Below are 15,782 nucleotides of genomic sequence, written 5' to 3' on the forward strand. Positions count from 1 at the left end.
TCTTATTTCAAATGCACACCACACTGAGGGGCAGGAGTCACTCATGAAAAAGAGCAATAATAACTAAAAAATAATAATTTTTAACATTATTTTCTTATTAGTGGGGGATTTAGAAAAGATTTTGCCACAGACCATAACTCTACAATGATTAACATAATCAAATCCAAGAATAGAGTAGGTTAAAGCACACACTCATCCAACTATTCTCCCACTTCATTATATCAGAACACTTGATACAAGAAGGGATAGATTGGTCTTGTGGTTAAAGATCAGGACTGAGAGCCAAGAAATCTGGGTTATATTTCCAGCTCTACCGCAGGCTTCCTGTTATGTTCCTTACAAAGTTATTGTACGGCTTAATTCTTTCACATTTTTAGAACACTTTTAGGTCCTGGGATAAAAGACTACAGAAATGCAAAGTATTATTACATTAAGTTTGCACAATGTTTAAACTTAACTTCAAATTTACCTTCCACAAAAGACTCAGTAACTATTTTCCTATATTGAATGACACCCTCCTCAAAGTTCAGAGCTTAGTGCAGATCCCATGCCAAGCACTCAGAATATCTAACAAGCCAACACAAGTTTTCTTAACATGACATCATGACATCCAACTTTGGACTCCCTCTGTTTAACGCTGTATACCGCATCACCCACTGTACAAGTACTGTTGTTACATTTCATTCATATTGTTACCATCGTCTTAATGCTTAAATTGTCCATGCACTAACACTGGAATGTAATATCATGTTGATCATAGTGCGGAAGGTTAGTATTGTTCTGAAGAAAAAAGATCTCCAGAAGAATTTCAGCACCCACAGTACAAAACAGAGAGCACAAAGTGATTATGTTGCATGCAAGAGAATATTCAAAATAATTAGTAACTTCAAGCACAGGTGTTTCTTTTCCAAACTGCAGATTCCTAAAACATACAACTTCCCTGTGGATCACCAAGAGGTGTAACCCTAAGATGGGTCACTTAAGTTTTTTTAATATTACATAACACTTTGCCCTTCATGCTTAATAAGTGTTGTGAAAACATTATGAGACCACTTAATGAAACCAACATTTTTAGCACTGTTTTAAGCAGAAACACTTGTACCAACCAGTTTTTTTGTCTTTTGCCCTGTACACTACACCATATGTTCCTTCTTCAATCCTGTTCAAACACTGAAATTCCTCCACGCTACGACATCCCTGAGAAAATAAATGGAAATTTAGTCTCTAGGATTTACTTTTTTAAAGACATATAAGACATAGTAAGGCAGATTTTATATGAACAGTTTGTTATCCCAGAAGAATACAAAATAGATCTATGCCCAGGAAAACTATATTTTGTTCCAAAGCATTTTTACCTAGTACTCTTAAGAAAGTGTCCTTTTAGGAACAAAAATTATGTTTAAAAAAGATTAAAATACTCCATCTCAATAGCTCCTAAGCCTCATTCATTTCTATAGATGCTGAAGAAATGAGGATTTCAGTCTCAGCAGCAGAGAAACTAGCTCAGCACCTTAGACTGATGTCTCTTAGGCAGGCCAATAAACTGCATTTGCATTCCCTAAGCATATGCTGATCCTAGCCATTGACAGCAAAAAGAGATAGGATCACATAAGTCTTCACTGTCCAGATCAGTATTTCTCAACAACCAGTCCGGCGCTGATCCCGGAGAGCTGCCTGACACAGTTTAGGAAGGCAGCAAGCCGGTCCCCGGTATCAAAAAGGCTGAGAAACACTGGTCTAGATACTTCCTCTTGTTAAAATAAAGGTGGCAGAATATACATATTAAATATACAAATTACTTCCCATTTTACTTTCATGTAAATGTAAAACATGCATAGCTCTATCTAGATCAAATGCTCAGTTACACACATGTATTATGTGTATATCAGTATTCTGCATCTATACGAGTTTGTATGTTGCTGCACTAGCGCACAACATTGCAATACTGATCTGATGAGGTCGATCTAAGTCCATTATTCTGTGTCTGGCAGTGGCCAGTAAAAGTTGCTTCAGAGAAAGGTGTGCACAGAAAAAAACCCATGTAAAGAACTGTCCACAGGGGAAGTTTTTCCCTGAATCTCAATCAGTTGGAGCTTTTGTTTATGCCCTGAAGCATGAGTTTATATTTCTTACACTTTTTTATTCTATCTAATGTACCTGTGGATGGTCTCATTATCCATATAAATGTTCAGTCCTTTTTTTGAATCCTATTAAACTGTTGCCTTGATGGATATCTCGTGGGAATGAGTTCCACAGGCTAATTAGGTGTTGTGTACAAATATTTCCTTTCATCTGTTTTAAATGTATTGTCTTTCAGTTTAATTGAACATTTTTTTTCTATTATGTGAAAAAAAGCAGGAGTCACAAACTATTTGTTTTATAAGCTTTTGGGGGCACGGACTGTCTTTTTTTTCCTGTGCTTGTACAGCGCTGAGCACCTGGGGGTTCAGGTCCATGACTAGGGTTCCTACGTGCTATGATAACAAACAATAACTTATTTTGCTCACCTTCTCAATTCCCTGCTTATTCATCTCCTCAATAAACTAAAAACTTTTCAATCTCTCCTTATAGGAACATCTTTCCATTCCAATAAACATTTATATTACTTGTGAACCCTGCCTATACCCGCAGAAGCTATTTTCAGATGGGGTCACCAGAATATCACAATATCCCAATGAATTATATCCTTATTAAAAACTAAAAGTTTCAACTTGTTTTCACACACAACTTTTAAAAATATTATATGTGAATATTTGGTTGATGGAATATATGCCTGGGCTCACTTGACACAAGATGCTTTTGGTTGACCCCGCCACCATTTATGCACAAAATGATCTGACATTGGGCAAATGCACTGGACAATATGACATAATATTATTTTATATTCAAGATGCTCTTGAGAGTACATATATCATTTTATGCCACTATCCATGGAAATCCCATCTAAGACATTCTGGAGCACTTGTGAAATGATCCTCACCTGCAGTGCAGGAAGGTACTTGGGTAGCTCTTGTTTCAACTCAATGGGTGATGAAGCTGGAGAATCAGGGACATAATCTCCTTCTGTCATTGCATTGGAATGTGGGGTCCCCTCCCCCACTTCCTCCTCTTCTCCTTCACTTCCTGCTGAATCTCGATCAAACCTTGACTCTGTAACTTTAAAATTTAGAATCAGTCGTGGAAACAGGCAGCCATTTGGGATGACTGAATTAGTTTTAGACGAACTAGTGAGGGAATAAAATTGTGATCACAAAACTGAGATACTAAAAAGCATGGCACGCAATTTGAGTGTCATGTTAAGAGATGACAAGGAAGGTATTTAAAGAAGCATGATTCTTTTTCTATGTTTGGGGAGTATTTCATGAGGTTCAGTTATAGTTCCTCGAATACATTTGAAGGGTTAAATATTGCACGTTATAAAACTAAACCAGTATATGAAAAGAATGCAAAAGAAGACTGATTCAACTTTAATCTGATTCATATCATACAGGAATTCTGAATATCAAGAGGATGGGCCCAATTCAAAAATCACAGCTAGAACATTAGGTTAGGTAAATTCAGATCCAGATCCAAACTCCTCTGTTGACTCTTACAATAGGCCAACAAAAAGCCCTTGGATCAGAACTCTCACCCAGACTTTGGGGACGTTCTGATCCAGGGTGTGTCTACTCTTGAGTCCAGATGACCCACAGTACCAAATGGTGTGGTGGATTATAATACTGATGAAAATCCACTAGCAAGTTGATTTAAAAAAGCCAAGGTCACTTCATTCATAAAATACCATTTTCTGCAAGATTTCAACTTAGACCTGCAGTAGTAATATTCCCCCCTACCCACCAACAGTATTTCTTATACAAGCCTACTACTTTTCATAATCAAGTCCTGGTAGGCTGGAACATCTTGAAACCCTTTCACATTCTAGACAGTGCATTAAAATCCATAGTTCATGAAACAGAAAAGGAAAAAACTGCTACAACTAAAGCCAATGTTTGCATCTTACCAATTGGAATGTGATTTCCATTCTCTCGCTCTTCTTCTTCACTCATTTCTTCTTCACTCACCTCTTCTAAAAAACAGAATGAAGTCCAACAGAAAAAGCTTAATATCATTCTGATTTCATGTACACAGATGCTTAATACAGTGACCTAGCAATACGAGTGTTATAGAGTAATGCAGAGGTCCCCAAACTGTGGGGAGCACCCCCTGAGGGGGGCATAGAGGAACGATCAAGGGGGGTGCAGCAGTCCCAGGCCAGCCTCCATTGGGGTGGGGAGGGAGCGCCACCCAGTCCCACCCCTAGCTGTGCTCTGGCCCCACCCCCAGCCACAGCTCCAGGCCTCACGCCTGGCCATGTTCCCAGCCTCAGCATGGCTGGGCCGCCCAGAGGATTCAGGGGGTCTGGGGCAAAGCAATTTCGGGGCCCCTTCCATAAAAAAAGTTGCAATACTACAGAATACTATATTCTTGTGGGGGTCCCTGCAGGGCCCAGTGCAAATTGCCCCATTTGCCACCCCCCGCCCCCCTCTGGGCAGCCCTGCAGCACAGCTCTGCGCCCAGCTGCAGCTCTGCTCCTGGCCCCGCCCCCAGCTCCATTCTTGGCTCGGGGCCAAGGCTGGGGGGGGGGGGGGGTCAGGGCTGGGAGCAGAGCCACACCCAGCTACACGTGCAGCTGCCAGCCCTGACCACAGCCCAGCCGTGGCTCTGCTCCAAGACTCACCTGCAGCTGTGGCTCCAACCTTGGCCCCCTTACTCCTGTCCGCATTCCCATCCTCCCAAGTCATGGCCCTGCTCCCAGTTCAGGGGGGAGAATGAGAACAGGAGTAAGGGGGGACACAACCCTCAAAAGTTTGGCAACCACTGGAGTAATGCCATTTCAGCAGTTTTCTGGGTCCTGCTCACAATGATCTACTGTTATTAACCCAGTACCTCTGTTTCACTTTGCAGGCAGAGTTTCGCTGACTGACAGCTGAACTACATTAAGTGAGCCGCAAAACAGGGAAACACTAACATTGGTGGCTGCTGTTTCTGCTTATTTTCTTCAATTTTACATTATAAGCTTATAACATAGCTTTAAAAATAGGTCTTAAAACCCCTTGACTGTTGGTGAAAATGTGGTGCATGAAGAAATTTCATATATATCTGCTATTTGTGCCCTAAAATGGAAGTTTTGGAAACAAATATGCAAGCAAGTTAAAGTGTTACTGACTGTGATTTAGGGCTCTATTGTGATGACTCCCACAAGAAAACCAGTGACACCTGAAACAAATAATGTACAGCCCCATGATTAGTGGCAGTCAGAAGTTATGTTGCAGTCACAGGAAGGAAGAAAGTTCGTCCAGTGACATCAGCTTAGCTTAAAAAATTAGAAATTGGTGACAAAAAAATTCAAATAACTTAGAAAACCTTTTAAAATTTGGTGGTTACTTTTCACTGATTTAATAGAAAAACATCCAGCAGTCAGGCCCACATTGTTGTGCTCATTTTTTGTTTACTAATTAATGACACACAGATAGCAATTACTAGACTTGCTTAGTTAATTTCTTTTGTATTATTTCCATCTGTTTTTTAAAAATGAAAAAAAAATCGAATAAAATTTAAAGCCAAAAATAATTAAGAGATGGTAGAGACTTCTCTAATCCATCCCCCAGGCTAGTGTAAGACTGTTCCCTGTAGAACATTTGCTAGTGTCCAACATGGTTTTAAAATTACTCAAATGATGAGGCTTTCAACACCTCTCTTAGAAAGACAAAAATATCTCCAGAACTGTCCATCTTGGCTTCTTAGATTGATAACTTGTCTATGCCCTCATACAGAAAAGCTAATATATTACTTGTCCTCAGAAGTTTTAGGTTTCTAGCCATCTGTGACCAAGAAAAAGAGAAAGTGGACAACGTAAAGCTGTAAGCGCAAATGTGCTCTGGGTGAGCATTTTTGTGGTCATGTTTTACCACTTACCAGCTGACTGTTCAGACACTTCCTCAGAATTGCTTCCTGTCTCCTCCTCCTCCTCCTCTTCCTCCTCCTCCTCCTCTTCTTCCTCTTCCTCCTCCTCCTCCTCTTCTGATTCTCCACTGCTAGATTCCTCCTCCTCTTCCTCTGAACCAGATCCAGATTCTGTCAGGGGATAAGCAGAGAACACACAAGTAAGTAGGCGCACTCACTTGTGAAGGATCTTCTCACAAATATGATTATTTCCTAGGGTAAATTCTGTGTATTTGATTGTGTGTAATTACCTCCTGACGAAGACTCTGCTGAGCTAGTTTTTCTCTCACTGTCACTGATGTCTTGCAAATCTGAAAGCAGGTCTCTTTCTTCTGTTTTCTCCTCTTTTACTGAGAAACAAAAAAACAGACCAATTTTTTTTATCAAGCACTGAACACACAAGAACCCTAGATTATTATCTTCTTTAATCCCTTGCCAAATATTTCAGTCATATCCAGCAGAATGTACCTGCCGGACTATTGAATGTACTTGGTATAGTGTCACATACTGTTGATTTCAATGGTACGTAACTTAAAGAACTGCAGTGCAGCAGGATCAACAGTGGAAGAGTTGAACTGTTTTTTTTTTTTTTTTTTTAAAGTACACCGAGTTATTAATAAACCCCACTACATGAATTGTGAGGAATGCACAATTTGGTAATTAATTCTGTAAATAAAGTACCATTAGAGCACAATTTCACAAATACAAACAAAAATCAACACCACATCTGACTATTCACAGTAGCATGTACAGTGACTACACATTTTCCAGGTTTACAACAAAATAAAAACACAACTGAACTTTAACCAGAGGATATGGTTATTTCAATTCCTGAATATTTTCTGTTAATAATCAGCGCCTCTAAGAATGTGGAAACCCAAAGGGCTAATTTTATGGCTTGGGAGTCAAACTGAACTTTCCAAGCCAGAATATTACCTGAAGTGTTTTCTTTCTTGTACAGGGTGAGAATCATAGTAATATTTAAACTATACTGCAGTTTCTGTAAAGTTGAATTAAGCTTAATAAGCTTAATTATTCAATGGTTAGCTCCTTTCTCCTCTAAAAGTATTCAAGGGGATAATACAAATGGCGGCTTTTTAGTTTGGGAGGGAATTAAGATACAAATGTAAGAAAAGAGTCAGAGGTCATTCACCAACCTCAAGAGACTAAGGCATTCAAGCATAGGCAACATTGTTATATAGCATAAGTAAAGTTGAAGTACATTTCATAGCACAGGCAACATTTTTAACCCTCACAGTTAAGAACTATCACTGCAGAAATGTATTTATTTTGCAGCAGACATGGTACACGATTGCTGGGGAGATAAAATAGGCAAAAAAGTACTCTAATTTGGCACAAACACTGCAGTATTTTGGTACTGGTTATAGTTTCTACCAGCATAGGTTACAATGCCCTTCAATTCCTGCAGCAACTCTGGGGAGGGGACCATTCTGGTGAATACCATGAATGCATATCTGTCTGGTCTGCCCTTATACTTTTCAAAAAAAGGGCCTTCTCTGTTCTTGGTCACCTCTATCAGCATAAAGTCCTCCAATGTAAGGAATGCCTAAAGAGGTGCAGATGCAGTTACTAACCTGCATCCCCCGCCTCTGTCCGCAAAACCCTCTACACCATTTAAGTAATGGCACATACCACCAAACCATGCTGTCCAAACAAGAATAGTCTTCCACTCCTCAAAACATCCTTGAAGTAAAACACAGTTCATTGCAACAAGGTCCATAGGCACAGGAGAAATAAGGTGGAAAACAAGTTACCATCATAAGCCTCTCCCGCGACTTCGAAGAAACTATGAGGATGGTCTTTCAAAGTAGATGGGGAAATATTTTATCATTGCTGTCAGAGAAACCGAACTAGGAACCACAACTGCATGTTAATTTTAACAGCCACTTCTCCCCACTCCAGTTCCTTCAAGTGCCAGGCTCCTCAAGGATAGGACTATTACACTGGTCTACAATTTTTGAGAAGTCATCTGCTTCAGAGATAAAATGTGCTATTTATTATGTATTTTTATGTGCTGAATTCAAATATGACATTTAAAACAACTGATTGGCTACTGTTTCTAAGATATTTAAGTTTTTACATTTTATGTCTATGTATATTGTGTAGATAGTAAAGTTTTAATCATAAATTGTAAACCTAGGTCTTTTCATGTGTTTATGGTTGCTTTACATGATAATATTTCACCTGTCCTGTTTATGTAACACTTTAAAAATCAGCAAAAGGGTTATATAAATAAAATGTATTATGAAACAAAAGGCAAAAAACTATTATGTACATAGTTTAGTCCTATTCAGTGTCTACTCGGCGCTTCTTGGCTTGTCTCTTGTATTCATTAAATGGAGCATCTCTTGTCACTGTCCAGCAAATAGTCTGCAAGCATTGATGGGCTCCATTTGCCCTGATAGCGTTTCTCCATTGTTGCAATGTCCTGGTGAAATCGCTCGCCGTGCTCGTCGCTCACTGCTCCGCAGTTCGGTGGAAAAAAAATCTAGAGGAGAGTGCAAAAAATGTATCTTTAGTGACATGTTGCAACCAAGGCTTTTGTATGCCTTGAGGAGGTTTTCCACCAACAACCTGTAGTTGTCTGCCTTGTTGTTTCCGAGAAAATTTATTGCCACTAACTGGAAGGCTTTCCATGACGTCTTTTCCTTGCCACGCAGTGCATGGTCAAATGCATCATCTCGAAGAAGTTCACGAATCTGAGGACCAACAAAAAGACCTTCCTTTATCTTAGCTTCACTTAACCTTGGAAATTTTCCACGGAGGTACTTGAAAGCTGCTTGTGTTTTGTCAATGGCCTTGACAAAGTTCTTCATCAGACCCAGCTTGATGTGTAAGGGTGGTAACAAAATCTTCCTCGATTCAACAAGTGGTGGATGCTGAACACTTTTCCTCCCAGGCTCCAATGACTGTCGGAGTGGCCAATCTTTCTTGATGCAGTGGGAATCTCTTGCACGACTATCCCATTCGCAGAGAAAACAGCAGTACTTTGTGTATCCAGTCTGCAGACCAAGCAAGAGAGCAACAACCTTCAAATTGCCACAAAGCTGCCACTGATGTTGGTCATAGTTTATGCACCTCAAAAGTTGTTTCATGTTGTCATAGGTTTCCTTCATATGGACTGCATGACCAACTGGAATTGATGGCAAAACATTGCCATTATGCAGTAAAACAGCTTTAAGACTCGTCTTCGATGAATCAATAAACAGTCTCCACTCACCTGGATCGTGAACGATGTTGAGGGCTGCCATCACACCATCGATGTTGTTGCAGGCTACAAGATCATCTTCCATGAAGAAGAATGGGACAAGATCCTTTTGACGGTCACGGAACATGGAAACCCTAACATCACCTGCCAGGAGATTCCACTGCTGTAGTCTGGAGCCCAACAGCTCTGCCTTACTCTTGGGTAGTTCCAAATCCCTGACAAGGTCATTCAGTTCACCTTGTGTTATGAGGTGTGGTTCAGAGGAGAAGGATGGGAGAAAATGTGGGTCCTGTGACATTGATGGTTCAGGACCAGAAGTTTCATCCTCTTCCTCTTCTGACTCAAGTGAGAATGATTCTGGTGCATCAGGAACCGGCAGTCCTTCTCTGTGGGGTACTGGGCGTATAGCTGATGGAACGTTTGGATAATGCATGGTCCACTTTTTCTTCTTTGACACACCTTTCCCAACTGGAGGCACCATGCAGAAGTAACAATTGCTGGTATGATCTGTTGGCTCTCTCCAAATCATTGGCACTGCAAAAGGCATAGATTTCCTTTTCCTGTTCAACCACCGGCGAAGATTTGTTGCACAAGTGTTGCAGCATATGTGTGGGGCCCACCTCTTGTCTTGATCTCCAATTTTGCAGCCAAAATAAAGGTGATAGGCTTTCTTAACCATAGTGGTTATACTGCGCTTTTGTGATGCAAAAGTCACTTCACCACAAACATAGCAGAAGTTATCTGCACTGCTCACACAAGTACGAGGCATCTTTGCTCACTTTGGCTAAACAGAAATGTGTCCCTTTGCAAAAATCAAACACTGACAAATAAGAGAGCACGACACTGTATGATTTCTAGAGCGGATATAGGGCAATTTGTTCAGCAGAGTGATGTAAGCTTTGTTATGATTGCATCATCCATGACTTCTAGGAATAACATGATGCAATTCATATCATGTATGACGCAATACCAGCTTCAGATTGCATCATTCATTGTTTTGCCTAAAAAGCAAGTACTGTCCAAACCCAGTCATAGATTTATTCATAGATCCAGTCAAAGATGTATTTTAGTCATTTCTGGTTTAAATTGAGATCCCTTCCCTTTATAACTCACTTATCCTCCGCCATTCCCAAGTCAAGGGTTGTATATACTGACCCAATAGCATATCTTGAAAACTAGAGCCAATCAACAATTTTAAGCATCATTTTCATTCTCAGTGACCCAGAATTAGTAAAGTTTGACTACATTTATTTCAGAAGCATTTTGGCTGTAGAGCAGTGAGCATCTGACTGCCTGGGAAACCTGAGGGGGAAGAAATGCAGGGCAAAAAAGGCAATGTTTAGAAACCTCTTGAGAGCCTCCTGGAAGAGATACCAGAAGAGGAGACCAAGCAGCTGCTTGGAGATGAACTTTTCTTGGAGTAGCTTCACTAAGTGCAGCACCATTTCTGGCCTCAGGTAAGAAGCATTGTCCGGTGGGAAACATTCTACAAACCTGGGATGGCCAGCATTGGCTACATAATTTTAGGATGACAAAGGCCACTTTCCTAGAGATTTGCACAGAGCTCATCCCAGAGCTGCAGCGCACCAACATGAGAGCTCCCTTAAGTGTTCAGTATTATGTGACCACTGCCACTTGGATGCCTGCCATCCTTGCTTGCTACCAGCCAATAGCTGAGGTGCAACAGCTGACTTCCAAAGCAAAAGCCACCTGGCAGCAAGATCTCAAATACATCTCCATCTCCTTCTGCATATTTGTTCTTGTCAGCATTGCGATGTGGAGCACAGTTCTGTTCATGCTGGCTGACAGCAATCTGAAAATAGGGCTGGCTCACAAAAAAAATAAAAATAAAAAGATGAATCATGGGATGGCAGGACTGATCATGGAAATTTGTGAGTTTGACTTCACGTCCCAGAATTCCAGTTGCTTCCAGATGGCTTCTGCTATGTAACCCACAATGTGCTGTGAGAGAAGTCCCAGAATGCAACCCAGCAAGGGAAAGCACTATGGAATACCCTCCCAGAATGTGCACACTTACTATGAAGAAAAGTCTCTGCCATGTGGACGTAATGATTTAGATTGAAGTAGTAAACAGCTGGATGTATGGACACAATTACGGTGAAATACCTATTATGCAACAGTCAATGCACCAAAGCTCAGTGGAAAATATACCCTGCAGTTAGACAAGGCATAATAAATGTTTAGTGAAATTAGTGAGCATTTCTCAAGACTTGTTATTACTAAAAAGGAAAGAATGATTGAGTTTAACAGCATATTATATGGGGTCCCTGCAAACATCAGCAAAATCATCCAGATAATAGTTTATTTGCCATTCCTCATTCATACTTTGGTACCATGCCACCATTTGTCTCTCAAACTGAGTGATACTTTCAAGGAAATATCATGGAATTCCTTTTAGCAGACAAAATAAAGCCCTCCCCGCACATCTTTTTCCCCAGCAGGTCCTTTTGACTGTCATGCAATGGCACATTCCCAAGCGCAAACATTACCTGGCTTCCTGCCATCCCCTTGCTCAAGCTTCTCTCTTTGCTGTCGTAATGGGCTGCGACTCCAGGTTCTTATTTTTACTTTGTCTCCATAATCTTCCCTCACTGTTCTATGATGTGCAGAAACTAGTGAAAAACCAAAAACAAAACAAAAAGGCATTACATTTTCCTGCTACTAATTACAAAGGTTCTCCTCTTTCATGGCAAGCTGTCTGAGGCACCATTTTTATTTCTTTTTTAAAAGGAAAAGAACCCTAACTGCACCTCCCAAAAAAAAAAAAAAAAAAAAAAAAAAAAAAAAAAAAGATTTTGGTGATAGCTAATGATCTGGATAAGGACTTACTGTGCCATTTTAAAATGGAATGTAGCAGTAAAAAAAATTAATACATATTTGGGCTATATATACACTGAGGCATCATAACTTAGGGTCAGAAGGTGCGAATCCCTCTCTTTACCACTCTTCGAGACCACATCTGCAATATTACATTCATTTCAGAGCGCTCATTACCAAAATAAAGTAGACAAACTGGGGGAGGTGCAGAAAAGAATTAAAAAGTTAAGAGGCGGGAGGGATTGATTCATGAGGAAACATCAAACACTAAATAAGGTGAAAATGGCTAAGCAATGACTAAGTTGGAAGACAGGATAATTGTCAATGAATACTCGAATGGTGTAAATATCAAGAAGAGCAAGGAATTGTTTAGCATGATGAAAGAGAATACAAGTAAGGAGTAACAGGGATGAAATTAAGAAATATTTTAGGCCAAATATTTGGAAAAAAATTCAGAAAATGAGACCTACAGGACTATAGAATAACCTTCCAAAGAGAGTAATGAAAGATGTATAGTATTTTCCCTTCCGTTGCCTTTCTATGACAGTCATACACCAATATTTGCAAAACTACTAATTTTTTCACATTTCAGTAAAAAGGTTTATATGTTGATTCCCATATTCTTATAACCTGTTCTTCCATTATTTGGCGAAACTCCTTTCTGTAACTACATTCTTTCTGTACACATTCCCCCTGAAGTTTAATATATTATTTCATGCAGAAGCTTCATAAGAAACGTAAAAAGTACAGTCCATCAACTGCAACCTCTAGAGAGATGGCTTTAGGTAGATCAATCTTTGACCACCATAGTGGAATCTATATAGGTATTTTAATGCCATAGTTGCCATACCGTCTAGGCAATTCCTAATTTCTAGTCACTAGAGCACTTTATATTATTGAAATATTTTGCAAAATTGAATTAACTATTTATTTAGTGTTTGCTTTCTGTATTTTATTCAATGTAAACATTTAAGCTAGACTAATTTGTGTATAGTAAATTTAATTTACTTTTTCTCATGAAGTTTAAGAGAATGAAAAAAAATCAGAAACTTTTTTTAAGCAAAATCTCAAAAACATTTCTATTAATGGGCACAGTATAAAAACCTAAAGAGAGAAACTACCTGACAATACCCTTTTAAGTATATCTGAAGCATGCAGATGTCAAAGCAGGTAAATGTCATTATCCTCATTTTCCGGGTTGGGAAACTGAGGTATAGAGATGAAGTGACTTTCCCAAGATCAGCTAGCAGGCTAGTAGCAGACCCAGGAACAGAATCCAGGTTCCCCCAAACTCAGGTCTAGTGCTCTATCCACTATACCAGAATGCCTCTCATCATACAGCTACCACACAATTTGGCATACATGGCAGTCTGCCTAAGAATGGACCAGTATTGAAACAGCAAGGTTGTTGCAGCTGAGGACTGAGATGCAGCGGCAAAGATGCATGTAAGGGACACTTGCATAACGTCTCCCTGCAATTTTCCTGGTTCTAGTCTCACTTTCAGAAGCACCAAATAGAGGGACATTGGAAAAGTTATTAAAATGCAAACCTCTATTAAAATGCTTACTCTATACCGTTAACAATGCTGCAATAGCCCAAGTTTGTGTGCACCTAAGCTAACCACTCTCTCTCACATTGGCAGCAGAAAGTTCCATACCATGTTGTTTAATTTCCTTAAGTTCTTAAATGTTTTGTCTTTTGGCAGATCAAGATTCTTAAAAGGCTACAGTCCCCCTTAGTTTAGTACAAAGTACAAATGAGAGACTAACAGCATGAGAACTGATTACAAAACAAGAGTCACAGTAAGGTAATACTGGCATCCAAGATAAAAAAATAAATGGGGAGTGTCCTTATTTTCTCCGGTGCCTCGATCTAGGCACAAATCAAAAACACTTAATCCCTCATTTTAATCATTTGTCACCTAAATGTACGATGTAAGGGATGTAAAATATTCTGCAAACTGGAAACATTTCAGGTCCAGTTTGACCACTGTAAGTGGAAATCAATGACCCGTAAAAAGTTTATCTTGTACGTAAATAAAGAACAGGTAAGGATACAGTGTCTATTGAAAACTGACTAATGGCCTGCTTCAATACCAATAGGTCTGAGTTCCACAGTACAGAACAAGCTATGCAAGCTCAAAGACCTTGCTTTCTTTATCCCCATGTGCGATTTTGTCCTCTTGTTCATGACTAATAAAGAAGCCAGACACTCACTCGTTCTCTTTTTTTTTTTTTTTTTTTAAATAAAACCCTGGCATTGGCCTATATAAGAGAGATGTTTGTTTTATCTAAATTCCACTGTTGTTCCATTTAACACCCCCTTTTACTGTTTACACTGAGCTAGTTACCTTCTCGTCTGGCCTCCCGTTCCTTGCGCCTTTCTTCAGCTCGCCTTTCCCGTTCTTTTAGTTCCCTTTGCTCTTTTTGTTGCTCTCGCATTTTTCTCTCCCGTTCTCGTTTTCGCTCAAGCTGCTCTAGACGATCCCTGGAAACATTCATTTGCCTATTTTATATAATTGAAGTCTGGGCTTTTGTTTTTGTAATCTAAACCTGTTACTATTGCAATAATAGACTACTAAGTTATTCAATTTCAGTGCCAACTAACAACCAAATTGTGGTATCATTGTGTACTTGCCAATAGCACAAGCAGTCCTTTACAGAGGCAGACATTAATCTTTTAAAACAGATTTGCTCTAGTCTGCCTTTCTTTATCAGTTGGCACAGAGTGTTGGGACCACCTTAAAATAAGGTTCTGCAGTCTGTCGGAATTTAAATAAAAAATAAGTAGGCTTAAAAAGCTGTTTTTTTAAATAAGCCTTGGAAGCCCACTGTATTCTTCAGAACTGACTTGTTCACCAATTACTTTTAACGGCACAACAGCAGCAAACAGAGTCTTTAGTGTTAGAAAGATATCCGGTAATGAAGCCACTTCAAAAGGTGCTTATATGCAGGTGAGATCCCAGCCTCTTATTACACCGCATATTCACTGGGGTAATGGCACTGATCTAACTGAATTTCTTTGGGTGTTGCAGAGTAAGGGTTGGATTTTTACCTCTCCCTCCTGGAATGCTCCCTAGCCATTTCCCTCCTCTTCTGCCTTTCCCATTCACGTCGAGCCTTATCCTGCTCTTCTCGATGTCTTTTCCTACGTTCATGCTCACGTTCCTTCTCTTTTACCCTGGCATGCTTCCCTAATAATAAAGATAAAAATAAATGCTAGATTGTTATAGTCAAGATGTTCCTATTCTTTAAAAGCAAGAACAAACCAGGGTAGAGTAAAGCACTAATTTTAAGGGCTTTGTGGTTCTGGTCTTAGTATGTACTAGCAAAATCCTGACCTAGAACTGTGTTGTAAATAAAATTAAATGATAATAAAAACTTGCTAAAAATATAAAGTTTACCAACAACAGAAAAGCAAGGTTTATTATTATGTATTACTTTATAGCAACAGCATGTTAGGAGCTTTATGGATAGGTATAAAGACAAAGGGCTCAATCCTGCACCGCTGGAGTCCTTGGAAGTTTTAACATGGACTTCAAAGGCAGCAGGATCAGACTAAAAGGTCCCTGTTGCAAAGTGGTTTCCCTCCTCCAGGGTGAGAGGGGAACCAAACATACAAACCCCTTAACCAGATTAAATGTAACAGAAGAAATGAAGGAGTCAGACATAAAACTACTGAGCAAGAATTCCTATGAATTTCACATTTCTTTTTCAGAATGTTTTTCTCCAT

General features: G+C 39.6%; 1 protein-coding gene across 7 annotated transcripts in view; it reads right to left on the minus strand.

Moving 5' to 3' along the window:
* The window catches only part of LOC128826089 (cyclin-dependent kinase 11B), a 37,603-nt gene that overhangs the window by 17,242 nt on the left and 4,579 nt on the right, over positions 1-15,782 (minus strand). For 5 of the 7 annotated variants that reach the window (XR_008442788.1, XR_008442789.1, XR_008442787.1 and 2 more), the window contains exons 5-12: positions 15,105-15,243; positions 14,401-14,537; positions 11,722-11,844; positions 6,234-6,332; positions 5,956-6,114; positions 4,001-4,066; positions 2,981-3,156; positions 1,107-1,197 (exon numbers count right to left, since the gene is read on the minus strand). Coding sequence is in view for 1 of the 7 variants with exons in the window: in XM_054009162.1 (XP_053865137.1) it covers positions 1,107-1,197; positions 2,981-3,156; positions 4,001-4,066; positions 5,956-6,114; positions 6,234-6,332; positions 11,722-11,844; positions 14,401-14,537; positions 15,105-15,243 (990 nt within the window). In the remaining 6 variants the exon portion in view is untranslated. The remainder of the gene's footprint in view (positions 1-1,106; positions 1,198-2,980; positions 3,157-4,000; positions 4,067-5,955; positions 6,115-6,233; positions 6,333-11,721; positions 11,845-14,400; positions 14,538-15,104; positions 15,244-15,782) is intronic. The other 2 variants (XR_008442790.1, XR_008442792.1) reach the window with 2 other exon arrangements.

The sequence above is a fragment of the Malaclemys terrapin genome, chromosome 19, assembly GCF_027887155.1.
Source record: "Malaclemys terrapin pileata isolate rMalTer1 chromosome 19, rMalTer1.hap1, whole genome shotgun sequence".
NCBI classification, from domain to species: Eukaryota; Metazoa; Chordata; order Testudines; family Emydidae; genus Malaclemys; species Malaclemys terrapin.